This window comes from Sinocyclocheilus rhinocerous, unplaced genomic scaffold (genome assembly GCF_001515625.1).
Source record: "Sinocyclocheilus rhinocerous isolate Xijiao unplaced genomic scaffold, SAMN03320098_v1.1 scaffold55, whole genome shotgun sequence".
Classification (NCBI taxonomy): domain Eukaryota; kingdom Metazoa; phylum Chordata; class Actinopteri; order Cypriniformes; family Cyprinidae; genus Sinocyclocheilus; species Sinocyclocheilus rhinocerous.
Window position 1 is genome coordinate 430,624 of NW_015647461.1, and position 19,349 is coordinate 449,972.

The 19,349-nt window shown below is 34.9% G+C and overlaps 1 protein-coding gene across 3 annotated transcripts in view; it reads left to right on the forward strand.

Annotated features, from left to right (window-relative positions):
- pde4ba (phosphodiesterase 4B, cAMP-specific a) overlaps nucleotides 1–19,349 on the forward strand; it is a 159,413-nt gene that overhangs the window by 71,017 nt on the left and 69,047 nt on the right. The window contains exon 1 of one of the 3 annotated variants that reach the window (XM_016513608.1): nucleotides 14,542–14,683. The exons of the other annotated variants lie outside the window; for them this stretch is intronic. Coding sequence (XP_016369094.1) covers nucleotides 14,592–14,683 — 92 coding nt within the window. The 5' untranslated portion in view covers nucleotides 14,542–14,591. Of the gene's footprint in view, nucleotides 1–14,541; nucleotides 14,684–19,349 lie in introns of those variants that run through there. 3 annotated transcript variants of the gene reach the window in all.

Sequence of the window (19,349 nt, forward strand, 5' to 3'; positions counted from 1 at the left end):
CTTTGTTTTTAATATCCTCCTCCTTTTTTTCTCTAACAGATGTCTGCTGTACTTACGCTGCAGCTCCTCAAACATTGAACAAAATAAAACAAGTAAAAGCATTTTTTTTTCAAATTACTTTCCAAATTTAGAAATAATTTTACTTAATTTAAGTAGTGTGAGAGCGCAAGGATGCTCTAAATGTGTTGGCATAGCAACGTGATACTTCAGGGCTGTACGTTAACTTTTTTTTCACATAGCACTGGTGCTACAGAGGTTGAAAGTTTTGTAGCACAGGCCAAAAAGTTGTAGCACAAGTATAAAACGTCTGTTATCATGTCTGAAAACAAACACAAGTAATGGAGTTCATCACTTAAACAGGCACTGATGTTCCATACAGAGCACAAAAAATACAAACCATCACAAAAATTGTTTTAGACAAAGTTTTCTTAATTTGCTAAAAATGGAAGAGTGCAGAAACATAACACCTCTTACACCTTAACTAAATATAAAATAAAAAAACAATGGCAGACATTTAGGCAAAGTGAGCAAATATAAAAATCTTTGTCATTATTTTGTCTTTGTTATTACAAAATAAGAACAAAGATATACATTACAAATGCACATAATATACAAATAAAACAAATAGTGCTTTATTTTTCAGGTACAGTATTTAGCAGTAGCATTCAGGAAATTGAATGAACAAATATTAAAATAAAACACTATACATCAATTATACTTATTTTTAAAGCAACTGACTGATGATAAGTTCATCAGTCAAGAGCAGTGAGTGATTTTTTTCTGTGTTTTGTTAAACAAGCACAACGAAATCACTTCACACTATTAAGCGGCTGTGTTATGAACATGCAAAACTGTATCGCGTGCTACAGTGGTAAATTTATTCATCGCACAGACCAGTTTTTTCGTAGCACGTGCGACGTATATATCGCACTGTACAGCCCTGCTTTAAGAGTAGCTGCTGTTGACTCTGCAAAAAATTGATATCTTGGAGTTTTAAGGCCTAATGGCTGTATAGAAGAAGATTATTATCACAATTCCATCAATGGCTGCTACTCTGTGTCATGATCCACAGAGCCAATTTCCTGTTCACTTTTTTCCATTGCAAATAAATGTCTCGGTGAAGTGTTATTTTTAGCTATAGGGTTTTGTTGAGTTCCACTTAATTGCATTCTTCTCTGTGTGTTCCAATTCCGTGGCCTTTATTTAATGTCTTCCATTTCATTTGCCACAACTAATCAAATTGAACAACTCTGTTTTCCACTAACAGTGTCAGGGACTTTTGTAGCGAAATAGCCATTGGGGAGGAGAGAGAGGAAACATTGTGGCTGCAGAGGTGCAAACAAATCAAATCACACTTTGCAGGTTCAAGATCACTAAGCCCATTTCTAGCCGCTGATCAATATTGTATGGCGGGTGTAGGTATCGGAAAGTGGTACTAGGGACCGCCGTAAGGGTTACCCTGGAAACAAGCTCTGTGGCATCTGTGTCCCTTAACCAGCCAGATTGTTCACCTGGAGGTTAATTGTCTCATGTCGATACTGGAAATGGTAATATGGGTAGTATTTGATTTCACTGGCATTTACAATGTGTAAAGACTCTTATGTTTAATTAGATTCTATCATGAAAATGAATGTTAACATGTCTAATGAATTGAAAACTGATATACAGTTTAGTGATTCAGGAGTTCATTCAGGGAAGGCGTCCTCTTGCGCCAACCAGTGAAGACAATGCAATTTTGGCATTATTTTGTGGTTCACTTGTATTTATTAATTTTTTTAAATATCACATCGCATTCATTTTAGAATTCATACTTATAACTTGGCTAAAATATCTATTCTTGTGTCTTTTAATTTTGGCTAAATAAGAGAACAATAATTAGATAATATAATATTTTTTTCCTGTACTTTACATTATAGTACAGTTCAAAGTTTTTATTTTAATTATTATTATTATTCAAACTGTCTCTATAGTTGACTTTTCATAATTGATTCAGTTGAAAAAAATGATTTTCCTGTTTATGTGAAGCTGTTTTCATACAATCTGTATTGTATAAAGCTCTATAGAAATAAAGGTGACAACCGTTTTGAGAGAGATATCGAAAAATGAATACCTTTATTCAACAAGGAAATATTAAATTGATCAAAAAGTGACAGTAGAGACATTTTCTAATGTTGCAAAAACTTTCAAATAAATGCTGTTCTTTTGAACTTTCTATTCATCAAAGAATCCTTAAAAATACATATATCATGATTTCCACAAAAAAATATTAAGGTGCACAACATTGTTTTCAATATTGATAATAATAAAAAATGTTACTTAAGCATCAAATCAACTTTATAATGATTTCTGAAGGATCATGTGACACTGAAGATTGGAGAAATGGCTGCTGAAAATTCAGCCATGACAGGAATAAAAAAATTGTAAATTTTAAAATATGTTCAAAAAGAAAACAAAATAAATTGTGATAATATTTCACAATATTACTGTTTTTCTTTTATTTATCAAATAAATGCAGACTTGGTGAGCACAAAAGACTTTCAAAAACATAACAAATCTTACCAACCCCAAAATTTGGAATGGTAATGTAGGTAACTAGGATGCCACTGTTGTCGGATGGCCATCTCATTAGCCCTATCTTTTTCATTGTTTGTGCAAAAATGTTATAATTCAGATTCTTCATACATTACAAAATGAACCAAGAGAATAGCCGCACATTGTCATGTGTTTCAGGTACTGGAATTTGCTGCCATATACTAGGTGTGATTGACAGCCGCATGCTTTGATTGTTTTTCCTTCCCTCTGTTCTTCACCTTTGATCCGGTCTGTCTCCATTTGGCAGGCATTTCCTGAGATTTATGATTTATTTATCCAGCATCTTTCAAGTTTTAATACGTGTTCTTTTAAGAAAATTGCTCCTGAAATGAATCTTATAAATCCCTTTAAGGCAGTACTAATCAAACAAATACCATTTATAGTCAGGTTTACACTGCCTACACACAGACTTTAACCCTCTGGGGTCCGAGGGTGTTTTGGGCCCTGGAGAAGTTTGTTCTTTCACTTCTATTTGCACAAACAGCTACATTTGGCACGGGAGCCTACTTTTTAATAAGAACCTCTGCTTTGCATTATTTTGCTTTCTTCAAGTATCACTCTCAAAAGTGTGGTGATGGCTCTCATTGTTTTTTTTTTTTTTAATGATAGTTAGTTAATAGTTCACCTAAAAATGAATGTTCTGTCATTCACTTTCATTGTAAGGAAAAGAGCAGCATCAACATTCTTCTAAACTTCTGTTTTTGTGTTCTATGGAAAAAGGAAGTAATACAAGTTGTGTACATACATGATCAAAAATTTTTCATTTTTATAAACACTTTTCCTTTAAAAAGTGAATGATGTGCAAGCTTTTAGAAAAACTGTTTCTTTTGAATCTTTTGAACATGGCCATTCTTTACATTTTCGTAATTTGCTGAAATTCTCAATGCCTTTTGAAGCCCAATGATTCTTTGAGAAAGGTCTGCACTCCTGAAAAGGTTTTTCAGGTGCGGTATTAATCATTGGTTCTTGCGTATGACAGATCAGTGAAGTTGGCTTTGCTTTGGCATTGTGTAATAGGCTATAGTTTCTATGGTGCTGTGATTTGATCCATGGGTTCCAATTTCAAGCCAGACTCTAGGAGATGTGATGTGACATCTCCTGTATGTGGAGGGGGTGTAACACTGGTCCACCTGGGGGTATCAGACACATGGGGAAAAGGAGCCTTTACACACACACACACACACACACACACTCTTCACAAAAGAGCCAGCGTCACTGATGATGTCATTCCATCACTGAAAGCTTTGCTGGGTTGTGCTGGCACAGATTAGGATGGGATATTTTGTCACAGCACTTCCAGCCAACATGCAGTACTTTATAGTTAACTGGTTCTGTTCCATTTCAACTAACAATGGTTTTCTATTCCTGAAGGTATTTTGAGATGAAATCACATGCATGCTTGCTGAGAATGCATCATTTTTTTTGATGGTGAATTAGAAATGCATTGGCCACATGCCACATGAAATTGAACTGGTATGACAGAAAGAGGAATTTAATAAATGTCAATTTAAAGTACTGTGGTCAGTAATTTTTTATGTATATTTTAAATACTATTTATTCAGCAAGGATGCATTAAACTAATAAAAAGTGATTTTTATGTTACAAAACGTTCTGTTTCAAATAAATAATGTTAATTTGAATTTAATATTTGGTAACACTTTATTTTAAGGTTGTCCTTGTTACACATGTTACATGTACTTACTATTATAATAACAATAAATAATGCATAATTACATGCAAATAACCCTAAGCCAAACCTTAATCCTAACCATATAGTAAGTACATTTAGTTAATTAATATTACTCAATACTGAAATGTATAATTACACTGTAACAAGGACACCTTAAAATAAAGTGTAACCTAATATTTATATAGAATACATATTTATAATAATAATGTTTCTTGAGCACCAAATCACCATATTACAACGATGACAAGAATCATGTGACACTGAAGACTAAAAATGGCTTTGCATCACAGGAATACATTGCATTTTAAAATATATTCAAATAGAAAAGTCATTTTAAATTTTAAATTGCAATAATATTTTTGATCAAATAAATGCAGCCTTGGTGAGCATAAGATACTTCTTTTAAAAACATTTCAAATAAAATCTTGCTCTGCAAAGTGTTTATAATGCCTTTTGGGAAATAAAGCATTTTTCCACCTTGTTAATGAAATATACAAAACTAAAAAATCTGTATCCTGATTATTACCACCAAATTCTGGAATCAAATGTAAATTTAAAAGGCATTTTTAATTCAATTCTCAATTATCACCAGCCCTGCTTTAAAAACCATCACACGTTTTGCTTTATAACCATAGAATTTATCTAACCAGACAAAATGTTATTATTAACCATCATCATCTTTAAAATTGGTCATTTAGAGACCTCTAAAGGGAATTAGTTTGCACTTATCATAATATTTGTAGTGGTTTAATTCTAACATGAGAAGCGTTTGGAGCTGTGGCAGTTCTCGTGTGCTCTGAAGTGATTGTTCCTCTGAAGATACATCACGCTGAGATGAGTGTTCCTGAGAGCACGCTTCGCTCTTCTTGGAACGACCCACATTTTCCGCTTATACACACAGCACTCCGTGAGCACTCATAAGAGCACATGAAATTGAATCTTCTGCATTTCTAATGCCTTGTGAAATGTATTTCGTATTGATTGGGAGAATATCAACAGTGATTTAGCATAGCAGAGGATGTAAAGTGAGGAGGATTACTTAACGCTTTTGCAAATGCATCACAAAGTGGGATTCCCATCCATTTGATGCTGGTCATGTGATCTGTCTTTCCCAGAAGCCTTTTTTGTGCTGGCTTATAGTGTCTGCTAAATGCCAGTAAATGGAATAGAATCTAAAATGAAGATGAAGTTTAATTGGTCATTTAATTTAATGAAGGATTTTAGAAGAATCTATTAAATGCTGTCCTTATGTATGCGATTGTGACGCAGTTTTTTCAAGTGTAATAGGAAGTAGCTTCGGAGGGGCTTCTGTCCAGATGAGAGCTAGACAGGAGAAAGAGCAAAATATCAGTCATCTGATGCCTTAAGAGTCATGGCAACGGAAAGCTCTTTTGTTTAGCTTGCGTCTTGCCCAGTGCCTCGCAATGGGCCCAATTCAGGACAGACTTGCAAATTAGCAAGCACATATGCACGTCTGTTTCTGTTTGCTGCGCTTGAAATTAAATCTACAGTCTTTTATCTGCAAACAGGTCAAATCCCATTTTGTTGAACACATTTTATACACATAGAAAGCCTACCAGGCGCACATCAAACATCTGATGCAGGTCGTCCTGTGCATTTAGCCAGTAAGAATCGTCTCAAATTGCCACTGTAAGACAGTCAAAGTAGATTGTTGAGTGACTGTGATCACTTCTATTGCACATATCCTGTTATTTTTAGTGTAGGACAACATAAATTGGTTTGTAAGTATGAGTCATATTCTTATTAAATAAGTACTCCACAGTACTCCATAAAATAAAAAGCAGATTTGATTATTTTTTCAAATGAAGCATGGGTTCAAAAATAAGGGTTTAAAATATTCGATTTACTAAGGTCCCACTAATGCTCACCAAGCATTTATTTGATCATAAATACGGTAAAAACAGTATTGTTATATAAAAAAAATTCTATATTAATACATAAAAAAATAAATAACGTTTTCCTGTGATGGTAAGGCTGAATTGTTAACAGTCTTCAGTGTCACATGATCCTTCAGAAATCATTTTAATATACAGATGATTTTGAGCCCAAGAAACCTTTCTTGTTATTTTTCAAAGTAAAAAACAGTTTTACTGCTTGATACAGAAACCGTGATACTTTTTTCACGATACTCAGGTGAATAGAAAATTTAAAAGAGCAGCATTCAAAAAGATTGAAATTTGTAACATTATAAATGTCTTTGTCACTTTAGAACAATTTGATGCGTCCTTTCTGAATAAAAGTATTAATATAATTAAAAAATTAAATAAAGATTACCCCATTTTTTTTATCAGTAGCGTACCTTCATATAATAACAAAGATAATTCAATAATGCAACTTTGAATAAATTAAATGCATATAACAATATCACAAGGAATTTTAATCATGTCCTTACTACCTTTCTGGGCCTTGAACATGTCAGTTATGTTGCTGTCTATGCAGGGGTTCAGAAAGCTCTCGGATTTCAACAAAAATATCTTAATTTGTGTTACGAAGATTAACAAAGGTCTTACAGGTTTGGAATGACACGAGGGTAAGTAATTAATGACAGAATTTTCATTTTTGGATAAACTATACCTTTAATAATAGGTCTACTGTATCTATTCTCCATTCTCAAAGTTTGGCCACAAAGACAGCAGCTATGGTGCATGATAAATCTGCCTTTCAATTGCATTCATTTGCAACTTATATACATGCCCATAAATACATGCATCTAAAAAAGACAGTACTCTAAATATACTACGTTATTATAGTAGATTAAGCTTGCACGTGTTGTTATCCACGCAAACCCTTAGTAAATCAGGTCCTTAGTCATGTAGCCAAATGTGTAATAAATTTCATGACGATGAGCTAATGTTTCATCTTCTGGGAAAAACATTGCCTCTATTTGGTTGTATCACTATTTACCACTAGCTGGGTCCAGAGGTTATTTCTGAATCACCATCAAATGTTTGCCGTGGGATTGACAAAGCCTTTGTGTGTGAGTGTGCACATGCACCTGATTTATATAGGCTAGTTTATTGAACGGCTGTGCTATCTTGGCCTTGTTTCACAGTAATCTGTTAACCCAGCCAATTAGTGTGGCAACAGCACACCATCCACATTTGTCTCTGTCAAGCTGGCGACTGCATCAGACACACACACACACACACACACACACACACACACAGACCCTATACCTGGGTCAGATTCTTGTAACATTGCCAATAACTGTACCAGTGAAAAGCAGCATCCAATTATCACCTCTAACCAGGAGTACATGCTAAATACACAATAATGAAATTACAAGTTTGGTATATTGCAAACAATTCTCATAGTAATGACAATTATGTATTAATACATGACGTGACGTGACATGTGGCCAAGTATGGTGACCCATACTCGGAATTAGTGCACTGCATTTAACCTATCCAAAGTGCACACACACAGCAGTGAACACACACACACACCGTGAACACACACCCGGAGCATTTATATAGTGCAATATCAGTCTGTATAGTAATTTGACCTACGTTGTAAACGTGTGTCATCCACGTTACTGATATTAACAGCCACCCACACATGCAAGACACACTAGGTGTAGATTTGCTTTGGAAGGGGCAAAGTCACAAACCTGGTTACCATGGAAACAAAGGCAGGACGTTAACGTGATTAAACGGTGAGGTTGTCTTGAGGACTTGCATGAGCGTGACTAGCATGAGCATGAATATCACGTCATTGAAGTGTGGTGACGTTGTTTGCGCATCATCATGAATGCTGCGGATCCGCTGCATCCAGAAGAGCCAAGTTTAGCTAGTGATTTGTAGTGCGGCATGTGTGAATCATCTGTTATTTGTTGAACAAAGCCACAGATGACGCTTGAAATTACAGGATTTTGACTGGCTGGCTGGATGGCTGTGTGTGTGTGTGTGTGCGAGTTTGACAGGAATGTGAGAAAAACTTCAGCCTTTGATTATGTTTTATGTTACGGTTTTTAGCTGCAGCATTAATATGGTTACTCTGACTTTGAGTAAAACATGACTTAGGATGACCAGGTTTAGGAGAATATGAGAGTGAGCATGGCATCCTCAGCTGCATTTGAAGTGTGGCAGAATGTCGGAAACTCTTGTGATCTCTGTACTCTTTAAAAACAGGATAGTGTTGAACACATCAGGGTTAATCCTGTCAACAGAATTACTGATACAAATGTTTCTTGTTGAATTTTTTTTTTCTATTTGCCAGTGATAATGAAGAAGAGATGACCACACCAAGACAATTATTTTAGTGTTTAATCACAAAACAAATGAAACCATTACCATTCAAGTTTGTGGTTCAAGTAATAAGATTTTTCAGTGTTTTTGAAAGAAGTCTCTTATGTTTACCAATGCTGCATTTATTTTATCAAAAATATAGTAAAAACAGTTTAAATAACTGTTTTCTATTTAAATGCATTTTAAAATGCAATTTATCCGTGTAATGGCAAAGCTGAATTTCAGTGTTCAGTGTCACATGATCCTTCAGAAATCATTCTATGCTGGTTTGGTGCTCAAGAAACATTTCTTCTTCTCCTTCTTCTTCGTCTTATTATGGTTACACTTTATTTCGATAGTCCACTTTAGACATTCTATTAACTATAAGTAACTTTGTAACTACATGTCAACTAATTCTCATTAATTTGCAACTACATGTCTACTAACTCTCAGAGTAGACTGTTAGGGTAGGTTTAGGGTTAGTAGAATGTTGACAAAGAAAGTGTTAGAAGATATTAAGCAGACAGTCTGCTAATACTCTACTAACTGCTAGTTGACATGTAGTTGCAAAGTTACTTACTGTTAATATAATGTCTAAAGTGGACTATCGAAATAAAGTGTTACCCATATTATTATTATGTTGAAAGCAGTTGTGCTTAATTTGTAGAAATCGTGAGACTTTTTTTTCAGGATTCTTTAATGAATGTTGAAAAACAGCATTTATTTGAAACAGAAATATTTGAAACAATTGTAACAAGAGTCTTTACTGTCAATTTAATGCATCCTTGTTGAATAAAAGTTGTTGTTTTTTCTGAAAAAAGAATCTTCCTGACCTGAAACTGTTGAACTGAATGTATATATTATATATTTTTGGTCATATAATGAACAAACATGAATTAAAAATGAGCAATAGTGCATTTAAGTAAATTAATCTTATTAATAATTATATTAAAAAATATAAAAATATAAAAAAATAATTGTTAGTTTAATGTTAATTCAGACCTAATGCATTAACTAATATTAATTATTTAAACCTTATGTGACATATTCTTTTGTTTTTTATATAATATGTTTACCTGTTTCTTTTAGTCTGACTGCTAATAGTCTATTAACTCTTTGTTTAATGTGATGAATTCCTGCTGACATGCAGGTTTGAGCCTTGGATGGAAAATGATCTTGAAATGAGAGAAAACTCAGACGCGCCAACAAAAATCTCTTCTTGTTCCAGCCATAATCATGCAGCTTCGCTCCCCGCTCCAATTTCACTGCACACTGCTTACATACTCTGGATGTACAGACATACAGTAGAAAAGCTCAAAATGAGCTCCTCTGCCAAAATGGGGTGACTGGACATTTCGTTGATTCAGGAGCACCATCATTTTATAAGGCCATTGTTCAATTCCTCCTCCAAAATTGGTTCTCTGATCTAATCAAATGTCATTACCTTGGTAGCAGCACATCATTCTCAAACAAATTGCTTGTCTGATGGGCAAATTTCTATGGTAGTATGGTTTTAGTTTTTTTCATAAATTGTCTAATGATGCTTCAGAGACAAATTCATGCGGGTGAAGCACAATCACCTTGACAACTTAAGCCAAATTCAGAGTCAGTTCAAAAGCACAGTTATAAAAATCTGATTGGAGACTGAGGGACCATTGTCTGTCCTTGCATTAAAGCCTTGCTGAAGAAACTAGGGACTAGTCCAAGCAGCATATGTCATAGACATTGCCAACAGGATAGGCCTTTGGCAAGTTTGAGTGCACTCAGCTTCCATCCCTAGAGTACATATGTGCAACAGCTGTGTTTCATGTTCCAGCCCTTTGAGAGCCAAGTCCATCTCTTTCTGAAACAGGGTTTCTGTGTCTGAAACAGGTATCGTCTCAGGCGGTTTCTCTCGCTGTAAAAAGCAGCCTGACCCAGCAAATTCGCCTCCTAAGGATACACCTGCACATGTTGATGTCCTTTGCTTCAACAAGCAATTGATAAAATATTGTCCAATTTTTATCTAGCACCTGCATCTTGCTGTTAAAATTCCATGATTTCCTTTTATGAGAGACTAAGATATCTCAAAAAAACAGAAAAAATGTTACAACTAGGGTTGTCAAATCAGTTTTATTTTTTAAATCAGTTTAAGTCAAATTAATAATCTTATATAACTATATTAACATTTTATATAACATATATTTACATAACATATATATATAACATTATTAATCTTATATAACTATATTAATAATCTTAAAAATAACTGTGTACAGTGTATTTTACTTTGAAAATTAAAACTGTGACAGCCCTGGTTCCAACACAAGGCTGATATCAATCACTAGAGGCAGTCTACATTTTTATGTTGTTTGCTTAGGGAACTAACAAGTAGGGGGAAAAGACAAAAACATAAACTGCTCCCTGTTTAAATTCAAAACATGAGAAAGTAAATAGATTTGTATAAATTATTAATTATTCATGCTTTTGCCAGGATATTGAAGGCTATTTTCAATACTTCAGTCATTTGGGGGAAAAAAATGATTCATTCAGTTTCGGATGATTAATAATCAGGCACTCCAATATGAACCAGTTAAAAAATATATATAAATAATGCATAATCAACATACAAAACCTCTTAGCCTAGAGATCTTTGTACTACAGTATGCTATGTAAGTATGTGTGTACTAGGCTGTCACAATATCAGATTTTCACTACATGAATATTGTGGCCAAATTAATTCACAATAATGATATTATTGCAATATCTACTGAAATTTTTAACTTTATATTAAGTGGCCTTAACTGTTGTGTACATTTAAATTAATAATTTGGTATAATGCACTTATTGTGTACATACATGTTTTACATTGTACTTATATTTAAAAAAAAATACCTGCTTGTAATTACATCTGTAATTAATTTCTGTAATTACATTTATAATTAAACTGTTGACCCATCCCTTAAACCTACCCATACCACCAAACCTGTCACTAACCTCACCTGTCTCCCACCTCAATAGCAGCAAAACTGTTTTGCAATACAATATGAACACAATAAGTACAATATACTTATTTTTTTATGTAAGCACATAGTAGTTAAGGCCATGTAATATAAAGTGGGACCCTCAAAAGATTAGTGTAGGGAGGCAGAGAGAGTTTGTAACAATAACTGTACAAAAGCATACAAAGAAATAGCTTACTGTTGATCGGCACTTCCTTCCTTCAGACTTCCGTCTCCATTTTTTTCTGTTTTGTGGCTGGTGGCCACCAGCATTAAGGTACAATTATGCTTTAACATGATTTTGAGTCTCAAACCTCCCAGTAACCATGTATAAATAGCGTCTCGGTTACGTATGTAACCCTCGTTCCCTGAAGGAGGGAACGGAGACGTCACGTCGGATGACCGACGAATTGGGATCTCGCTTAGAGGGGCCAATCTACTTCGAGTGTAAACTAAACGAGCCAATGCACATTGGTCCGACGTGACGTCGAGAGTGACCGACTGAAAGGGAACTAGCTAATGCTGCTGATGTAGTGTGCTTTAAATGATTTATGGCATCTAACACTGTATAGCTGTTCAGTCAGCCGTGTTTCATACTGAGTCATTTTGAGCTGGTAACCATGACATAGATTTAGATATGATTGACAGGTGCAGCTTTACTCCATTTTTTCATTTACTGACCTCTGTTTCTTCAAAATAATCATTGACTTATTCTTCTCTTAAGTTTAATTTTGGTCACAGACTGTAGATACTGATAATTCCTGACCAACAATTGTTCGCACATCCAAACATATATTGTTATTGTTTCATATTCTTTTCTTATTTGACATATTTGTTTTTATGTCTAATATCTTTGGAATGCAGACAACTTGTGAAATTGTTGTAGTTATTTTAATAATTCACAGATCAGTTCACAGTCTAATTGCAAGGCAATTACGTATTAATAAATAAAATAAAACCTGTGAACGACTTGAGATTCACTCAGCACACAAAAGGGCACTGACTGACACAAAAAGTCAGCAACTGGTGTTTATACAGTATGCTACTTGCAGAAAGAGCCACAGAACAAATCAATAAACAAATGTGAATTGATATTTTTAGTAAACAGACTGAATGCGATGAGATGAGAATCAAAATCCCTACCATTGCTTTGTATCAGAGATTTTACCGCAAGCTATTTTTAGATGAGGATTGTTTCAGAATAAGAAGATGACAGCTTGCGACACATATAATAATGAATAAACATTTTCATTAAAGGAAGAAGTGCATTTAATTATAAATACATGTTGACACTTAACTGAAAAGTAACAACAAACACAACATCAGTGCAAATAATGCAAACATCAGTAAACAATGAGGTGGCAATGAACATGATTTATTCATACTGTGATGGTGCATGCTGGGTAAAATGGTGGGAGAGAAATGGATGTGAGGTGCCTATAGTAATTAACAAGAACAATTAAAAAAATGGCACTTCATGTTAAAAAGAGTAAATGAGTTCAATACTGTTCAAGTTTGGGGTTGGTAAGGTTTCTTTGAAAGAAGTATCTTGTGCTCACCAAGGTTGCATTAATTTGATCAAAAATACAGTAAAAACAGTAATAGTGTTAAATATTAAAACTGTTTTCAATTGTAATTAGGGTTGCAAAGGGGTGGAAAATGTTCGGTAAATTTCTGGAAACGTTCCAAAAATCCCTGGAATATTCCAAAAAATCCTGGAAAGTTTCCAAAATTTCTGGAAAATTTCCTAAATTTACTGGATTTAGGAACATTTTCCACCCCTTTGCAACCCTAATTGCAATGCCAAGGTCTGTCATAAAACTCTAGATGACGCAGACTGATGGGTCCTTAACATAAACTGATGATATTCACAGCGTTAAATGACTTGGCATAAGCTGATTGGTTCATGTTGCATACACAGCCGATGAGCTTGCTGCCTTACATTTAAATGGCTGGTTAGCATTTGCTTGAGCATTTTGCAATGCACTTTCAGAGCTCCTCTGAAACCCTCCACCTTCCCCAGCTCCACCTGTATAGATCTGCTACGGGTTATTATATATGCTATTTGTGCAGCAGCAGTATATCTTAAATACTCACAGCACCGCATCGCCATATGTATTGGCAGTAGCAAGTTCCTGTACTTGCTTGCAGCAGCAGCAGCAAAAATCTACATCAACAGCAATAACCTACAGCAGCAGCAGCGTAGCAGATCTATTCCAGAAAGACTAAATACATTAATAAAATGCTCCCGAGATACATTGCCGTTTTGGAATGTTATAAATGTCAGTTTTGATAAATGTAATGCATCCCTGGTAAATAAAAGTATTATTTAGTATTATTATTATTGTCATTATTTACATCTTACTGACCTCAAACTTTGACTTAAACCATAGCTTTGTTATTTGTATGCACCCAAAAACTAGATTTTCAGAATCTAAATAAAGCTACAATAAAAACTCAAAAAATAGTCCTAAGTATAGAACCAGTCAGGGCCAGAGAGATACCAAATAAAAGGGATCATCTGCTAATCTCTCTCCTTTAGGACAGAAAGATACAACTATAATGGATTTTGGATAAAGCATAAATCCTCTGAGACTGTCATCACCACAGAGATCAGCGGGGCGTCTGGTTTTAATTTTCTAGACTGTTACCATGTGTACAGTCTACTTGTTGATAAAATCCATCAGAGTAACATTTAAACTGTGCAAGAAAAATAGGCACGTGTCTTCTGTCTCTAAGTGCGACTGGAAACAGACTTACTGTGTGATTTCCCCCGCACTCCGGATCTTCTTGTTTACTGCTGAGCAGAGGCCACCGTCTTCCTGTTTTTGAAAGTAAAGAGCTGCGGTACACTCAAGAGACACTGTTTCTGCCAGGTGTGAGCAGACCTATGATACTCGACCCCCTGAGGAGGTAGAAGCGTGACCGACTGACAATGCAACCAGAGACTCCCACTAACAGATACACTAACCCTCTCTCTGCTGCCCTGAGTCCCTCCAGCGTTTTTGACTGGTGGAAGGATGAGTTTACAGTTCAAAGAGCTTCCATTGGACGACAGCTGAATCTGTTGGGAATTTAAATATGACGGATTTTAACCTGTCAGACAACAAGAACTTTCTAAAGTCGTGTCTGAGTCTGGGTACCTACTCATACCGCCGGCACTCTTGGGTCTGGTAAGCACAAATGTGGGAGTAAGGTTGCAACCTTACTCCCATTAGTTCACTTAGCTTGCGTAACTAAGCTTGCGATTAGTTGACGTAGCTTGCGTAACTTGTAATGGCAAATCAAACTAATATATGTTCTAGTTGCACAGTGTTTTGGGAGCAGAATGTAAAAAATTGCCTCTTAAACTCCATGCCCTCACAGTTTTAAGGTTATCCATTCCTTGTATCAGAGGCTTTTAAGGATTTTGAAAGCCTACATGGCACCCTATAACACCAGCACACTGAGATCCAGGTGGATGGGGTTTAATTTTATTCATGCAGAGGAGACTTGGCAAGAGAGCGTGGCTGTGAAAGAACTTTTCCCCAGTAATTTCTTAAAAAAGAGAGTGAATTTCTTTCAAAAATCAGCTGTTTTGCTTTTGAAAATGTATGACCTTTTGTCACTCTCTCCCATTCACTCTCTCTCTCTCTCAGCTTGACATATTCTCATCACTCTCTCTCATTGATAGCCAGGCTTAATGGAAAAGCCAATTGAGTTCATTTTGTGGTTGATTTAATGCTTACTTAGTATTTTTGAATATATTTAATTTAATATAGCAGTATATTCTATATACTACGATATTCAGTGTATTTGTCTCCTCTCTAGACTACACTGAACTAAATAGGTGTTTTAAAATCATTTCTGAAGCTCTTCCTTGAAAGAGATGCTTAAAGATGCACTCTTTTTTGTTTGTTTTGTTGGTTGCTATGAGAGTTGCCTTGGATGTTATACTGACACCTAGTGGCTGGATGATGCACCTTGCAAAAACGAATGTGTCCGATATCGTTCCAATAGAAATGTACTATTTACAGTCGGCCAATATTCAGTGACCTAAAATATAGGGGTTATTTTAGATAATAGGTGTCGTTTTTGGCTGGTCATGTGATCTCAAAATGGCTGCCCCCATGAGGGTGACCCTCTCCATCTAAAAGAGTAAATGCCTTTAATTAGTGGCATGGTCGTAGCCAGGGTTTGAAAATTAGTGAGGTCTGGTGTGGGGTTAACAAACACAACTCATTGTATACACTAAACACTTTAAAAGAGACAGAGATGTAGATGTTTGTGAAAGATGTTTTCTCTGTTTTGGAGGGATGAACACTGTTACATTATACTATATTTATTGCATCAAAATTTGTTAATATTTTTTTATAGGTTAGGGGTGGATAATTTTATCAGTTGTTTATTAATCATGCAACAATACATATACTGCTACTGTATACTGTAATTAACTATTACTGAATGAATGAAATAGCATAGACTTCTTCGTGGCTAGTGTTTGCATATTTAATTTCATTCTGTATCTTACTTGTTCTGCAGATCTGTGTTCTAGTGTTAAAGGTTACTGTTTTTGACAACGTTGATAGCATTTCTGACGGATAGTATCATGATATTTTTTGCATTTTCCATACCGAATGTGCTATCCTGTATACAATAACCTGTCCGTGGGCTCTTTTGATTACTGTCAGGTTAAGTGCCGGTGATGCAGTGTTGCCAGATATTGCTATAAAACAAAACAAAAACAACAACAACAAAAAATAATAATGAACCGAAATGATTTCAAATCGTTTGCAAATAAGATAAAGATATCGCTTAACCCTAAACTAGAACTTCCCACTTTATTAACTTTCTAAAGTATTAAATTAAGTGGAAAAGACAAGTACAAAAATGCTTGTAATAGCTGGATCTGGCAACAGAGCTGTGTCCGTGCATTCACTCATGACTCTCTCAAGCCTCGTTCACTCCGGCAGCGTCTCGAATCGACGGGCGCTAAACCTTCTTGCAAAGTGTCTAAACTTAATTAGACATGCAGACACTCATATAAGGAGTTTTAATTAGCAAACTAGTCATTCAGAAAACAAATTTTATTTTTGAACATGAAAAATGTACAGGGGTCTGGACCCTACAGGCCTGATTAGTTGATATTAATTATGTTAATTCAGCTCAGTTTAACAATTTAGTTGTAGATCAATTGTCGTAAGATAGACTGTTACTTATACATGCTTGTATTGTGTTTGACAGGATTAGGTGCACATGCTCCCCTCAAACTCCCCTTGGTTTCAGAAGTCATTTGTAAAAGCTGCACACAGGCACACAGAAGGCAGCTGTCATGCCTGCATGGCAGATCAGCTTACAGCATGCTTTGTGACAGGGTCACAGAATACTCTGCTCTGCGCATATCATGTCCAACAACAGCCCTGACCCCTCTAACAGTGTAATACAAGTGTCTGATATGGAAAAAGCTTTATGTTATTGTTATAGCATACATTCAGAAAACAGTGAAGTCAGGGTAACTTGTGAATTGAACTAACCTACATTTTTGATTTTGTACAATTTTGCTTTTAAAAAGAAAGTATCAATAAGGTTTTACAGAGTTTCCATTATAATTATTACATTTAATGTAGAAAATGCATTGAATTAAAAGAACAAATAGATATAGTAATAGAGTTTTTTGGATGCTGTAATAGAAATAAAATCTGTGACAAATACTGTAATACAAAGCACCTTGGCGTGTCTTGTAAATAACATGGTATAGGAATATGTTAATCAATTGGTAATGTGGCTTATACTGTATATTAAAGTTCAATCTAAAAGGACTAATAGATACTATGGTTTTGTGGACATATATTGTGGTAATACCAAGTACCTTAGTGTACTTTGTAAATATGATGGTATCCGAATATGGTACTGTACATTCAGTACTATGGCATATATTTCCATCTAAAAGTACCCTTATTTAATTATTCATGGACAGGTTAGGGCCATAAAATCCAAGTAGTTGGATAGGCAAATCATAATTAGTTAAATTTCATTCTGCTTTAGCGTGTCAAGATTGTTTATTATATGGCTTTTTAATTTGTATTTAAATAAAATATTTATTAATTTAATTAAATATTTATAACCTAATATACTGTATGACATTTTATTTTACTTTACTTTACTTACTGATCTGATCAGGTATTATACATTATCCCTTATAATACATATTTAACATTATACATTATCCCTTATAATACATATTTAACATAGTAAGTATTTTTATGAACTCTTTGACTCATTGACATTTGAATCATTCCTATGACCAGTTCAGCCACTTTTTGAAATCGACCTGAAATATAATTCACAGCTCCGCATCCCTATACCTCCACTTCCCCATCTCACCTCCGACCTAAGTGAGATTTGAAATCGCCTGCATTACAGATGGAACTGATTCCAGTGCTTTAATACAGTCTATTTGCTCAATTATGTAATACATTACGAATTAAGCAGAAGGCACCTGATAGTGCCGCATTACTCAAGAAAATGAGAAGCGGTTATGTGTCATTTTCATAATCAGCAGGCAGTTATCCTAGCAGCTGAAACTTAAGTGCTGTCCTGTGTTTTTGCCAGTCAGATAAGCTTGTATAGAGTTAGCGGTGAAAGGTGGAAGCGTGTAGATTGGGTCCGCTGGGCTCTCAGATAGCCGGCTTCACAGTGGGAGTCAGGTCATATTGACTTCTACCATTCACCTCTCCATCTTCCCCACCTGTTCCCATCTGGAGAAGATCACCCCTTACTCTGCCATTTCATTTCCCCCTTGCCCTCTAACACTCATTTCCACAAGTTATTTTCTTTTTTCACCTTTTAATAGCCTTCCTGACTTCTTTTTTTTCTTAATGTCTTTTTCTTCACTTTAAAATCGCTTTAAAGCAATAGTTCACCCAAAAATGAAAATGGCCAACATTTACTGACCATAATTCTGTTGTGCTCCATATTCTAAACCTTCTGAAGTCATATAATTGTTTTCTGTAGGGCTGCATGATAATGGTTAAACTGACAATCACAGTTATTAATCACAATCATTGCCATTTTAGAAATGTCTATTTACATTTAATCAGAATTATTAAATTATTCAGAAATAATCAAGAGAATGTCAACTAGTTTATTTTGCCTCATCTTGTTTCCTATAATTCATCATACAAATTAACACATTCATTATGAAGTCAAAACACATTCATTTCCACTGGCCAAATAATATTAAATTAAATTAATGCAGTTTTGCTGATAAGGTGAATATCTTTTAGCTATTTTTAGTGGAAAAATATAGGCCTATATTTATTGCAGTGTAAATACAATTATCTGACTCTGTGCGTCACTGACAAAGTATTTTAAAAAGGAAACGTGCAAATCTTACCGTTTTCTTCAAGTTGTATCCTTCAAATACAGTGGTATTTTTTCATAATATTGTGAAGATGCCTTCACATGACATCAACACCTCCGTGCAGCTGCGGTTGTACAGTAAGTTATTATCATTGGTCCTATTCAAACCGGACAATAGACCGTTCCACCGAATCAAGCAGTGTCCGCCATAATTGAAGTAAGTGTGCATCATTGATCATTGTTCTCACTAAAAATATTTTCTCGTAACATGAGATGTGCAATTTAGTTTAAAGATAAATTATTGTGCACCTATAGCACTCCTCGCTGTCATTAAAACATAACATACCACAGGTTCTGCGTAATGACTTTATGTAATTTCAGTGCTTATCTCCATTAATGAGAGTAGAATATTTAATGTATTTAATGTAGATGAAATGAAAACAGTTTAAAATCGATGTTTACTTGAAAAAAACAAGTTGAAAAAAAGTAAAAAAAGTT